This window comes from Euprymna scolopes, chromosome 29, assembly GCF_053919585.1.
Source record: "Euprymna scolopes isolate OS-2025 chromosome 29, ASM5391958v1, whole genome shotgun sequence".
Classification (NCBI taxonomy): Eukaryota; Metazoa; Mollusca; class Cephalopoda; order Sepiida; family Sepiolidae; genus Euprymna; species Euprymna scolopes.
In genome coordinates, this window is record NC_136510.1 from 114342066 (window position 1) to 114355376 (window position 13311).

The window sequence follows — 13311 nt, forward strand, 5'->3', positions numbered from 1 at the left end:
TGGCCTCTGGGCCTTGATAATGTGGTGATGCCTTTGTAAAAAAAAAAAAAAAAAAAAAAAAAAAAGATAAGTAGTAAAGTAACTTATCTTGCCTTTGGTAACATTTATTTATTATATATTTGAATTTTTGAACACTTTTTTTTTTCTGTGGATTGAAAAAAGCAAAACAAAAAAAGAAATGCTTTGCTCTCCTAGGCCAAGAAAACAAAACTCCCAAACTACTAATTGGTGAGAAAATAAACTAATTGTAATGAATTTCTTCTTTTTTTCACAAGGAACTTATTATTTTCTGACACCGGTTGTTGTAATTTGCTTTGTAATTCACTTCTTTGGAGAAAATATTTTTATTTTAGGTTGTCAGGTTTTGTAACATTTTTTTCTTTTTTCTTTAAATCGTGAATAATTTTAAGGTAAGTTTTATTTATTAAAAAATGTAAAAACCGGAGAGAATTAAGTCAGACATTTTTTTTTTTTGACACAAACATCATATGGATAATTTTATCGCAATAAATCTCTATTTTTCTGTTAAATTTAGGGGTTGTATTAATATACACAGAGGTACGAAAAAGTTGTCAAAAACAAATATATAACAAATAAATGTTATCAAAGGCAAGATAAATAACCTTTCTACCTAACTGGGTAAGTTTTTAGTGTTTTTATTTAATGTAAAATGTTTATTCAGTTCGAAAAGCAAGTAATGTTGAACGCTGCCGGAGAGCAAGAAAAGATGGCCGCGATGTCGTTGAAGACTCGATAATCACTTCAAAATAAGAAATAAAACAAAATAGTGGTAAAATCGCACCCAATAAATGTCACGGTAAGATTACAAAAACATTGGTTTTACGTCCAAGTTTTTCTTCAAACAAAAAACAAATTTCTGTCTCTTGAACTTTTGTTAAATCCTATTTTAGCCACGTAAATTATTTAGAATTAAAGGCATTTCGACATGGTTTTTGCTTTACTCCTAAACAACTTCAATATACACTGTAACCCGGATATAAGATACCTGATATAAGAGAAACCCGGATATCAGAGATATTTTCTCTGGCCTCAAATTAGAGCCTGTGTTAATGTATATAAATTAGAACCGGACATAAGAGAAACCCTGATATGAGAGAAACCCGGTCATAAGAGAGATTTCCTCCGGTCCCATCCTCCCCGATATGAGAGTTTGTCTTGAGTGACAATGTGATGTCATAAATTAATCAAACAGAGGTGAGCTACAGTTCTGTTGAGTCAAAAATTTTGTGACAACAGTCATATAAAAAAATGGTCAAGGGTGGCGTACGTGCGAGGCGCAAACTCAAAATCTGACCAATTGGGAATGAAAAGGTGGCATATGCTCAAATTCGACTACGTCATAATTTGCATATGTCGAGTTTGAGCATATAAAAAAAACTCTTTTTTTTTTTTTTAGATTGGCGAGACGATTTTTGATTCCTTTCAAGTGATTTTCTGCATGTCCGTGAGAAACAGAACGACGGATTTTTTTTTTTTTTGTGTATGTGTGTGTGTGTGTGCATCAAACAATATTTGGCAGCGGGAAAACGTTAATTTCAACACTTCAAGTTTGTTAATTTTTTCCACTGAAAACCGTTTGCTTGCGATCATTGTGATTAGTGATGTCAGCATCGGTGTCTCGATGAAAAGCTCTGCTTAACAGTTGGAGCTCATTGACGATGTCAAAGTGAAGAAAATCAAAATGGCCGCTGCAGCCAAAAAGTACGGAATCATTTATTCAACAGCAAAAAAGTCTCAAGAAAGAAGACGATCTCAGATCTTGCAGGCTTGCATTCACAAATATCCGTGGGCTTAGAACTAATTTAGCTGATGTTGAAGCATTTCTCCTAACAAATACCCCGGATATCTTAGCACTAAGTGAGACTAACCTACACTCCTCCATCCCCTCTAACTACTTTAACATGCCTGGATATCTCCCACTCTGCCGTAAGGACTCTGACAGACATATGCAAGGACTTGGAGTTTACATTCGTAATACCCTTCCCTTGACTAGAGAAACAAACCTAGAAACGGATGATCAAGCCTTTATGTGCTTTAGACTAAACATGCAACACAACATTAGCTACTTTTATTTTCTCTACCGCTCTCCCTCGACCCAAGACTGCACCATAATAAACAAAGTATCTGACAGCATAAACACAGCACTCTCTTTCGACACTAGCACCCAAGTACATGTATTTGGTGACTTTAATGTCCATCACAAAAACTGGCTTGGATTCTCTACTTACACAGATGCAGCGGGCAGCGCAACTCATAGCTTCTCTATATCTCACTCCCTATCACAAATTGTTACGTTTCCAACCCGTTTCCCTGATCAGGAAGAACAACACGCATCACTTTTAGATCTGTTTTTGACCACAGTTTCTGATGATTGTATAATGAAAGCCGACAGCCCACTTGGGAACGCTGATCATGCAGTGATAATGGTTGAAATCGCCCTAAACTCTAGACCCAAAACTGAAAAGCCAGTGCTCAAAACAACGAGATATTATAAAAAGGCTGACTGGGAAGCCATCAGAGATCTTATCAGAGACGCCCCATGGGGAAATATTTTTTCTCTTCCTGCTGAACAGTGTGCAAACGAGACCACTGAATGGTTCAAAACTGCAATCGAAGCGCATGTTCCCATGCGGAAATTCTATAGCAAGCCCCACTTTCCCCAATTGTTTACTTCGACTTGCGCAACTGCCATTGCTCAAAAGCAGCATGCATTCCGCAGGTTTAACCAACATAAGTCCAGTTCAAACAGACTGAAGTATATAGAAGCTAGAAATAACGTTAAGAAAGAAATAGCGACAGCTAAGAGAGAATTTACGGAAACCACTAAAAAACGCATCGAAGCACAAAAACTAGGAACTTGAGACTTCTGGAAAATCTACAACAGTGTAGCAAATAATGGGCAATCAACAATTCCCCCACTAACCAACAATCACGAGGTTGTCTCCTCAGCAACCGAGAAGGCTAACATGCTTGCCAGTCAGTTTGCCTCAAACTCCACACTGGACCCTTCCAACCACTCCCTACCTCAATTTCCTATGCGGACAGACGCCATGCTAGACGATCTGAAAATCACCCCTGCTCAGGTGCATGCTATCATAAAAAACCTTGACACTTCAAAAGCATGTGGACCCGATCTCATCCCAGCTGTGCTATTAAAAAATGCTCATGGAAAACTGCTTCTGTGGTACCAGTATTCAAGAATTCTGGCGAAAGAACTGACCCATTAAATTATCACCCTATTAGCCTCCTCCCACTTTTTGCCAAAATATTTGAGACCTTAATTAACCATGCTCTAGTCCATCACCTTACAGATGCTAAACTTCTGACCGACCAACAATATGAATTTAGACAAGCCTGTTCCACAGCAGACATCCTCACTGTAATCTCTGAACGCATATACCATTCACTGGACAATGCGGGAGAGGGCAGAGCGGTAGCTCTAGATATATCTAAGGCTTTTGACAGGGTATGGCATGAGGGTCTCCTCAGGAAGATTAGATCATACGGTATCACTGGTAGAATACTTAACATAATTGAATCCTTAGATAAGAGAAAAATCCAGGTTGTTCTCGATGGTCGTACATCTAAACAATATGATATAAATGCGGGAGTGCCCCAGGGGTCTATCCTTGGACCTCTATTGTTCCTGATATTCATAAATGACCTCCCCGACAAAATTGCCTCTGAGATGGGTATATATGCTGATGACACCACACTCTATAGCAGGCACGACAGGAAAACAAATGAACATATATCTAAAGTAATGGCAGAAACACTAGAGGATGACCTCCAATCAGTAGTGGAATGGGGACAAAAATGGATGGTCACGTTCAATGCCGCCAAGACTAAACTGGTTTCATTCAATAATTACAAGAAACCCTCTCTACCACCTATAGCAATGGCCAACGACTCTTTATCTGAGAGTACGTCTTTCAAGCTCCTTGGTCTAACATTCACAGGAAACATGAGTTGGAACAATTACATCGAGGGCATTGCCAGGGCCGCTGCAAGGAAGGTAGGCTCTCTCTACCGTGCTAGAAAACTACTAACACCCGAAAGTATCCTGTACCTCTATAAGGCCACCATTCGCCCATGTATGGAGTATTGCTGTCACATTTGGGCTGGTTCATCGGCTACTAGTCTCTCGCTCCTTGACAGGGTTCAAAAGAGAGTCGCAAATCTGATAGGCCCTAAACTGGCATCAAAGCTCCAGCCTCTGTCCCATGGACCAAACGTTGCATCCCTCTGCCTGTTCTACAAGTATTTTAATGGTGAATGCTCTGACGAACTGCAAACACTTGTGACCCCACGACGTGAACACCCTCGACAGACCCGACAAGCTGCAAAATCCCACCCCCACACTGTAGAGATCCCTAGATGTAAAAGATCTTTCTACTCCGGTAGTTTCTTCCCCAGAACCGCTAGACTTTGGAATTCCATTCCAGGTCCCTGCTTCCCCAACTGTACTGATATGCAGAAGTTCAAGTGCAACATGAACCAACATCTTGCTGCCCAAATCTCTACATAGTACCCCAGTAGTTGTTTCCCCTGATAGTAGCCCCCTACACCAAAGTTGCAATGTGCCTTGTTTGGGGTGAAAATGTAAAAAAAAAAAAAATGTAAATGAATGGAAATAATTGCTACTGAAAGCACCAATCCATGAACAAGGATGTTAACGAAGCACTTACACAATGGTTTATGCAAGCATGTGCACATGGAGCTACCATCACCAATCACATCATTAGGCAGAAAGCATAAAGCATCACAACTGGTTGTGAATCTGAAAAAGGCCAAAAAACTTCCAAAGCCAAACTGCTTTACAAAAAAGCTTTGTGAAATTTGGCCTAAAAATGTCAAATGGTTCTAAAATGGGTGATCGATTTACTGGAACGTTACATTAGAAACTAAGTATCCCTCTACAAATATTTATATATTGACTTAAATTTTTTTAATAATTTGATAGACTAGTGTCCATTTGATAATAATTTGCTGAAAATTTTGGAAAAAGACGAAAATGAAAGAAATACAGAGCAGGGTACCGCTTTCATACAAACTAAAAAGCGTCATCATACACGTGATGATGCCAAAATAATAAAAGGCAGGAATATATAATCGCCATTGTTATATACAATTTGAGTCCATAATCTTCTAGTTAAGGACAGGAATGGACTCCTCCTCCTCCTCCTCCTCCTGCTCCTCCTCCTCCTCCTTTCTTTAAAATACACTTGTGCAGTTGTTTACCTGATGCTAATTCACTTTAAAATAAAAATGAAATCATATTTGTTTTTAAGAGATTCTACTTTTCAGGCGATTACATGTAAACAGCCTGAAATGGTAAGTAGCAGAAAAAGGGTGATTATGCACTTATGTTACCATACATTTTTTTAAAATAGTATTTTCAAGTTGCATTCAAGTTTTACAATATTTTTTCAATTAAATTGTTAGGTGAAAGTACAGAATAATTACAAAACACTCTCCTCCCTATGTTAAGAATGGCTTTCTAAATAATAATGTTATTATTTCAACATGATAACACAAGTACCACAAAAAGAAATTAAAAAAAAACAAAAAAACAATGACAGTATTTTACATATTAGAAAGGAGCTTTTGCATATAAATTTCGCATGAAATGGTCATCCACTTCTCGGCCATTATGCAGTAGTAATCACTCATTTCCAGGATAGATAGCGTTTTTTAAGGACATGTAACCAATGTTTTAAAAATCTTGTCCATTTCATAGAAATGACTTTTTCTGTTGAAAAGCAAAAAACAAAATGAAAAACATAAGTAAAATAATGACTTTTTATGCTTTTCTTATAGAAATATATTTTTTAGAATAATTGCTATACATTTACCCATGACTCTGTTGATCTGAAATCCCGTAATATATATCTTTTTACTCATTTTCACCCCAAATCGTGTTTAACAGGAGACTGAGGGGAGTTGAGCAGCAAGATGTTTGTTCACATAACATTTAAACTTCTTGATATATGTACAGTCAGGGAAACAAGAAAGTGATGGTTATCTCAAAGTTAAGCATTTTGAAGCAAGAAATTATTAGAGTAGAAGGCTTTCCGGCATTTGGAGATCTTAACAGTAAAGAGGTGGGATTTTGCTGCTTGTCGGGTTAGTCAGGAGTATGTGCATTGAGAGGGCACAAGTGCTGAGAGTTCATCAGAGCACATTCCATTAAATTACTTGTAAAACAGGCACAGGAATGCAACATTACTGAAATAGTGAGACAGAGGCTGGAGCTTAGCCGATAGTGCTGGGCCTATTAGATTTGTTTTTTTTTGGGGGGGGCACTTTATTTCCACAATTATATGTTGTCATTCATTTCAGTTTTGGGATTAATGTCTGAATAATTTCATTGATTGCTATGTTATTACTTTTCTTTTTCAATTTTCTGATTATTTTGTTCTAGCTGTGGATGGGGCACTCTATCGGATGCCAGACATTCACTCACTATCTTATACATTCCAACCAAGAGATTTTTTTAGAACTCTGACCTTCCCTTTAAATGCATATGTATCTGTGTGATTTATTTATGCTATGTAAAAGTAAAGTTTTAATCCATTAGTTTTTTCTTTTTCGATTTTATTCTCTCCAAATCTACAAGAGATTTCTTGAAAATAAAAACATATATAAATCATATCATAATATTGCATTTTTAAAATGACTTTGATAATGTGAGTATATGATTATTTCAATTAGTTTGTATAATTGAATGAGTTTATATTCAATGACTTGATTTGTTTGTTTTCTTTTATACTAGCGAGGGGTACCCGGCATTGCCCGGGTGTTTGTAGTTGTGTGTGGAAACTCCGGGGATGGGGGGGGGGGTTAAATAAAAAGTAAGTATGAGGATCGAACCCGAACCCTTGAGGCAAAGTTGTAAATTAAAGTGTGAAAAAAAAAAAGTGCAACGTTAACCATTGCCCCACCGCAAGATGCTAACGGAAACACGTTTGAATTTATTTAATTACTTGGATTTGGCAGGTGCCCGTTTTAATGATTTAATGAGGTCAAGTTTGACTGTGGGATAGTATTTTCCCAAGATGTTATAGGAAAAAGACTAACCCACATGCGGCGAGCGACAAATGTTGAATATTTATCTTCCCGAAATCGAGCAAATTAAATAGACAGGCGAGCTTTGTTGTTAACTGTGAGATATTACGATTTATATGTGATATAAAAAGTTTTTAAAAGTTGTGAACTGACCGACCCCTTCTCTGAAAAAAGCCTTTTGTAGACATACAGAAAAAGCGAACACACATACATACATACATTTTCGTTTTTATATTTATAGATTTAGAGTAAATACTTCATACACCATTCATTATGATTATGTAATTCGTACAGTTACGTACCTAGAAAATGAAACTATTAAATCTGACATAGTGATATGGTGCAAGGAGAAAGAAACAATCCTAATAAAAGTTAGTGTCCCCAATAATGCTGGATCAAACAAAGCTGAGAGGTAACAAACAACAAAATACCAATGTCTTATGTACAACAAACTACTTAGCAAATATCCCTAGTGAACCAAGTGCAAGATAGATACAAGCAATTATACCATATAAGAATTACATTTTAATTAATCAGTTTTTTCTTGAAGTTATTGTCCCCAAATCTGAGAGATTTCTTAAAACTGAAAACATGTTTAAATCATGACATAATATTGCATTTTTGTAAAATGACTTTGACAATGTGAATATGTTTTAAAAAGTAGTTTATATAGTTGAATAGAGTTTTATATTCATTGACTATTGATTTAATTTATTTCCTTATTTTTCAGCATGCCGGTTTAGTATACCAAATGGATATTGCTGATAAAATGCAGTCTTTGCATTGTGAGATTTGCAAATATGTTGCTCGCTCACAGGCGGTATTGGATATTCATGTGCGAACACACACAGGTGAAAAACCTTTTCATTGTGAAGTGTGTGGGGCAAGATTCGCCAGGAACTCAAGCCTCAATCGACACAGATTTACACACAGTGGACAGAAACCTTTCAAATGCGATAAATGCGGGGCCAGATTTTCCAGGAATTCAAGTCTCAAAACACACAAATATTCACATACTGGAGAGACACCTTTCCACTGCGATATTTGTGAAGCCAAATTTGCTAGTCATGTGGGACTCAAAGCACACAAATCGACACACAACAGAGAGAAACCTTTTTGCTGTGACATTTGTGGACTTAGATTTCCACACGAATCAAATCTTAAGAACCACAAATCAATGCATAGTGGAGAGAAACCGTTTCAATGTGAAATATGTGATGGTCGGTTTTTGTATAATTCGCTTTTAAAACAGCATATGTCGACACACACAGGCGACAAGCATTTTCAGTGTGAGATTTGTGAAATGAGGTTTGCACAAAGTTCACATTTAAACGTGCACATATTAACACACACAGGAGAGCAACCATTTTCATGTGAAATATGTGGTGCTAGATTTTCTCGGAGTTCAAATTTTAAGCGACACATGTTAACACATACAGGGGAGAAGCGATTCCAATGTGAAGTGTGTGGCTGCAGGTTTTCTCTCAAGACAAACTTTAAGCGGCACATATCCAGACACTCCGAAGAGAAGCCGATTCACTGTAAAGTTTGCCGATGTACCTTTGCCACGTATGCACATTTAAAACAGCATATGGTAATTCACAGTGAGAAGAAACCATTTCAGTGTGACGTATGTGGTCATGGGTTCTCCGTAAATTCCAATCTAAAGCAGCATATGTTAATACATAGCGGCACAAAGCCGTTTCGGTGTGATGTGTGTGGGCGCGGGTTTTCTGTGAATTCAAACTTGAAACAACATGTGATGACACATACGGGTGAGAAACCTTTTAAATGTGATGCTTGTGAACAAAGATTTTCACAGAAATCGCATCTAATACGTCATATGATAACACATTCTGGAGAGCTGAAAGGAAAAACATCATGAAATGCCAAGCTCTTACGTATGACATGAAGAGAAACTGGAATGTTAAGATTTCTATCATTTCAGTTATTATATCTGATAAGGTATATGGTGACACACTAAAAAAACTGGAAGAATGGGCCAATCAACAGCGTTCCAAGTATTTTCTGGATGAATTCATGCAAGACAATATAGATAAAGAAGGCTCTATTAACCGGCTGAAAAGAGGATCGCTCTACTATGATCAGGAAAGAATTATAATGGCTGCCAAAGATCAAGAAAATGAGTGGTCTAAACAATGACAGCAAGTGCAGGTTCTTCCCCACACATTTATCTGTGCTTAAATCAAAACGTAGATTCCATGAACAAAGCTTTTTTCTTAGACGTGCACGCCTGTGGAACTCTCTTCTGTTTGCCTGTTTCCCATCTGACTACAACTTGGATGTTTTCAAGTCCAACATAAACAAATTCCTGGTGAATCACCCCCTTAAGTAGGACACTTTAAATCTCCAATACTAATGATTACTACGATACTATCTCATTGATTACTGTACACGCAATAACCCTTATCCCTGAGTATCTTCTGGTCCTTGATAAGTAGTGACCACCATGTAAAAAAAAAAAATTGAGAGTGTGAGCCACCTGACATTCAACTGTAAGGTCCTGCTAGAAAATGGCTATTATATGACCTAGCACAATGGAGTGTGTAAATATCTCCACTGGACGACCAGCAGAAAATCCTGGGAACATATACCAGAAGGAGCAATCGGAAATAAGTCATGCATCACTATGACTATCAACTTCCTTACAGCTACGTACCTAGAAAACAGAGCCATAAAGCCTGACATAGTGATGTGAGACCAGAAAGAGAAAGAAGCAACCTTGGTAGAAGTTAGTGTTCCCAATGATGCTGGGTTAAACAGAGCTGAATGAGGAAAGACGACAAAATACCAACATCTGTTGTACAACATCAATAGAAACTAAAATCTTAAGAAGATTTCCATCATTCTAGCAATAATAGAAGCAACTGGACTTATAGAAAAGAATTTCAAAACTATCTAGCGAATATACTCGGTGAACCAAGTGCAAGAAAAATACAAACAGTTGCACTTAAAGGAACGGTCAGAATCTTAAAAAGATCTCTCAGTAAGAATATATAATAAAGCGGGTGAATATTTGGCATCCAGTGGGATGTCCCGTCTTCAACTTGAACAAATTGATAAGAAAATGAAAAAAAATAGAGTAATATGAAATAAGGCAGAGCGAGTGACAACTTGGTTGAAATGAGTGTCTCTAATGATAAAATTCTGAAAGCAGACCAATTATCAAGATCTCATGTATGATATGAAGAGAAATTGGAATCTTAGGGAGATATCAATCATCTCAGTGATTATAGCTGCAACAGGGCTTATGAAGAAGAACTTTAAGACGTATCTAACTAGTATTATTGCTGGTGACCAAGTGCAAGAGAGATCCAGACAGTTGCACTTAAGGGAACAACAAGGATCTTGAAAAAAGCCCTCGACTGGAGTCAAAAGCAGGGAATATTGACAGGTAATTTGGTTGCCTAATACCAGCTTATAATCCAAAAAAAATTTCCCCCACTCTATATCTGTGCCTAAATCAAAACGCGGATTCCATGAACAAAGCTTCTTTCTTAGAACTGCACGCCTGTGGAACTCTGTTCCGTCTGCCTGCTTCCCTCTGGACTACAACTTGGATGTCTTCAAGTCCAATGTTAACAAATTCCTAATGAACCGCCCCCTTAAGTAAACACTTCAGCAAATCTCCTCACTAACTTAATGTACTTGCAATAACCCTTATCCCTGAGTGGCTTCCGGGCCTTGATAAGTGGTGATCACTGTGTAAATAAAAAAAATAAAAAAAAAAAAAATAAAGCAGCTAAAAATAAAGAGAGTAAGTTGTCTCATTGTAACATAATTGGCATCGACATTGGATATAAAAATCTTATAAAGAAACAAAGAAAAAAAATTCATTTATTTTCTGTATTATTATTCATCAGACTACTGTTCTCATCTTGAATGTGATTTTCACAACGTTTTGTTCAATATAACATCCAACCTTCTTCAGGTGTATCTTGTCGAACTTGGGAATTTGGACAAAATTTCGACCGCGAGGACCCGTGGCGCAGTGGTTAGAGTACTGGGAAAAATCAATTGTATAAGTTATATTCTCCTGGAGGTTGAAGGTTCAATCCTCAGTGTGGGTGACCGAAATATACATTTGCAAATTACTTAGGACTTCTATCCAGTCAAGGCTGACGGAACAAGAGCATGCTACCCCCAAGAAGTAAATAAAGGGTTCCACTCAAAATTCCATCCAAATTCCCGAGTTCGACAGAAACATTCCCAAGTTCGACAAGATACATCTGAAGAAGGTCGGAGGTTATATTGATCAAAATGTTGTGAACATCACATGAGAACAGTAGTCCGATGAATAATAACAAATAACCAATCCTCATCTCAAAAATTCAGAAACGTCAAATTTTTTTCTGTTGAAAGAAAATGTATTTATTGCTAGTTGTTTCAACGTGAAGCTACCTACATGTATTTTCAAAGTCATGAGAACCGATACCAGAAAGACCAGTTGGAAATAAGTCATACAGCATTCACTATCATTGTGCAATTCCTACCATTAAGTACTTAGAAAACCTAATGGACTGGTATAAGATAAAAAGGAGAAAGAAGCAACCTTAGTTAAAGGTTTTTGATGGATAAAAAGTTAACAAAAAACTTTATGTATAACATACACTAGCTGACAAATATACATAGTGAAGCAAGTTGCTGTTTGTAAACTTAAAATTATTTTTAACGTGAAACATTTTAAAAATGCACATAATTGATATTAACCAGTTTATAGTAAATCTTTTAGATTTATATTCTCTTATAATGAATTTAAATATTAATGTTATAAATGTAATTATATTGAAATTACAAATGTAATTATATTTAAATTACAAGTGTAATTATGTTGCAATTATAAATGTAATTATATTGAAATTACAAGTGTAATTATATTGCAATTTTAAATGTAATTATATTGAAATTACAAATGTAATTATATTGAAATTACAAGTGTAATTATATTGCAATTATAAATGTAATTATATTGAAATTACAAATGTAATTATATTTAAATTAAAAATGTAATTATTTTGAAATTACAAATGTAATTATTGAAATTACAAATGTAATTATATTGAAATTACAAGTGTAATTATATTGCAATTATAAATGTAATTATATTGAAATTACAAATGTAATTATATTGAAATTACAAGTGTAATTATATTGCAATTATAAATGTAATTATATTAAAATTACAAATGTAATTATATTTAAATTACAAATGTAATTATTTAAAAAATTATAAATGTAATTATATTGAAATTACAAATGTAATTATGTTGAAATTACAAAGGTAATTATATTGAAATTACAAATGTAATTATATTGAAATTACAAAGGTAATTATATTGAAATTACAAATGTAATTATATTGAAATTACAAGTGTAATTATATTGCAATTATAAATGTAATTATATTGAAATTACAAATGTAATTATTTTGAAATTACAAATGTAATTATTTTGAAATTACAAATGTAATTATTGAAATTACAAATGTAATTATATTGAAATTACAAGTGTAATTATATTGCAATTATAAATGTAATTATATTGAAATTACAAATGTAATTATATTGAAATTACAAGTGTAATTATATTGCAATTATAAATGTAATTATATTGAAATTACAAATGTAATTATATTTAAATTACAAATGTAATTATTTAAAAAATTATAAATGTAATTATATTGAAATTACAAATGTAATTATGTTGAAATTACAAAGGTAATTATATTGAAATTACAAATGTAATTATATTGAAATTACAAAGGTAATTATATTGAAATTACAAATGTAATTATGTTGAAATTACGAATGTAATTATATTGTAAGTTTTATTATAAATACAAATTCACATATACACCTTATTTTTCTCAACATTATTTTATTATTTTGTGGAAATCGTAATTTTCAGTAAATGTTTACAAATTCCAGTGTATCCTTCCAATATTTTGTTGTCTATGCCTTTTTTTCTCGTTATATATTTATTTGCAATATTTATCTTTTCTCCACGTTTGCAAGCAATTTTAGTCTGTGTCTCCTGACTTTGGTGAGCAGTTCTTTATATGATCTGATGATTTATAAAATCCTGTTTTTGATTTCTTTGCACTTTCTATAAAACATTGGATAGACATTGTCATTGGAATCATCTATTTTAAGTTATACTGTTATTGCTATATTTTTTCTGTGTCATTTGTCCCATTGTGTA

At 34.8% G+C, this 13311-nt stretch overlaps 1 protein-coding gene across 1 annotated transcript; it reads left to right on the plus strand.

Annotated features, from left to right (window-relative positions):
- The first annotated feature begins 300 nt into the window (after window positions 1-300).
- On the plus strand, window positions 301-9111 carry LOC145252825 (uncharacterized). The gene is made up of 2 exons (XM_080112798.1): window positions 301-410; window positions 7820-9111. Exon 2 carries the CDS (start codon window positions 7841-7843, stop codon window positions 8972-8974), a length of 1134 nt encoding a protein of 377 aa, XP_079968924.1. The 5' UTR covers window positions 301-410; window positions 7820-7840; the 3' UTR covers window positions 8975-9111.
- The last annotated feature ends 4200 nt before the right edge of the window (window positions 9112-13311 follow it).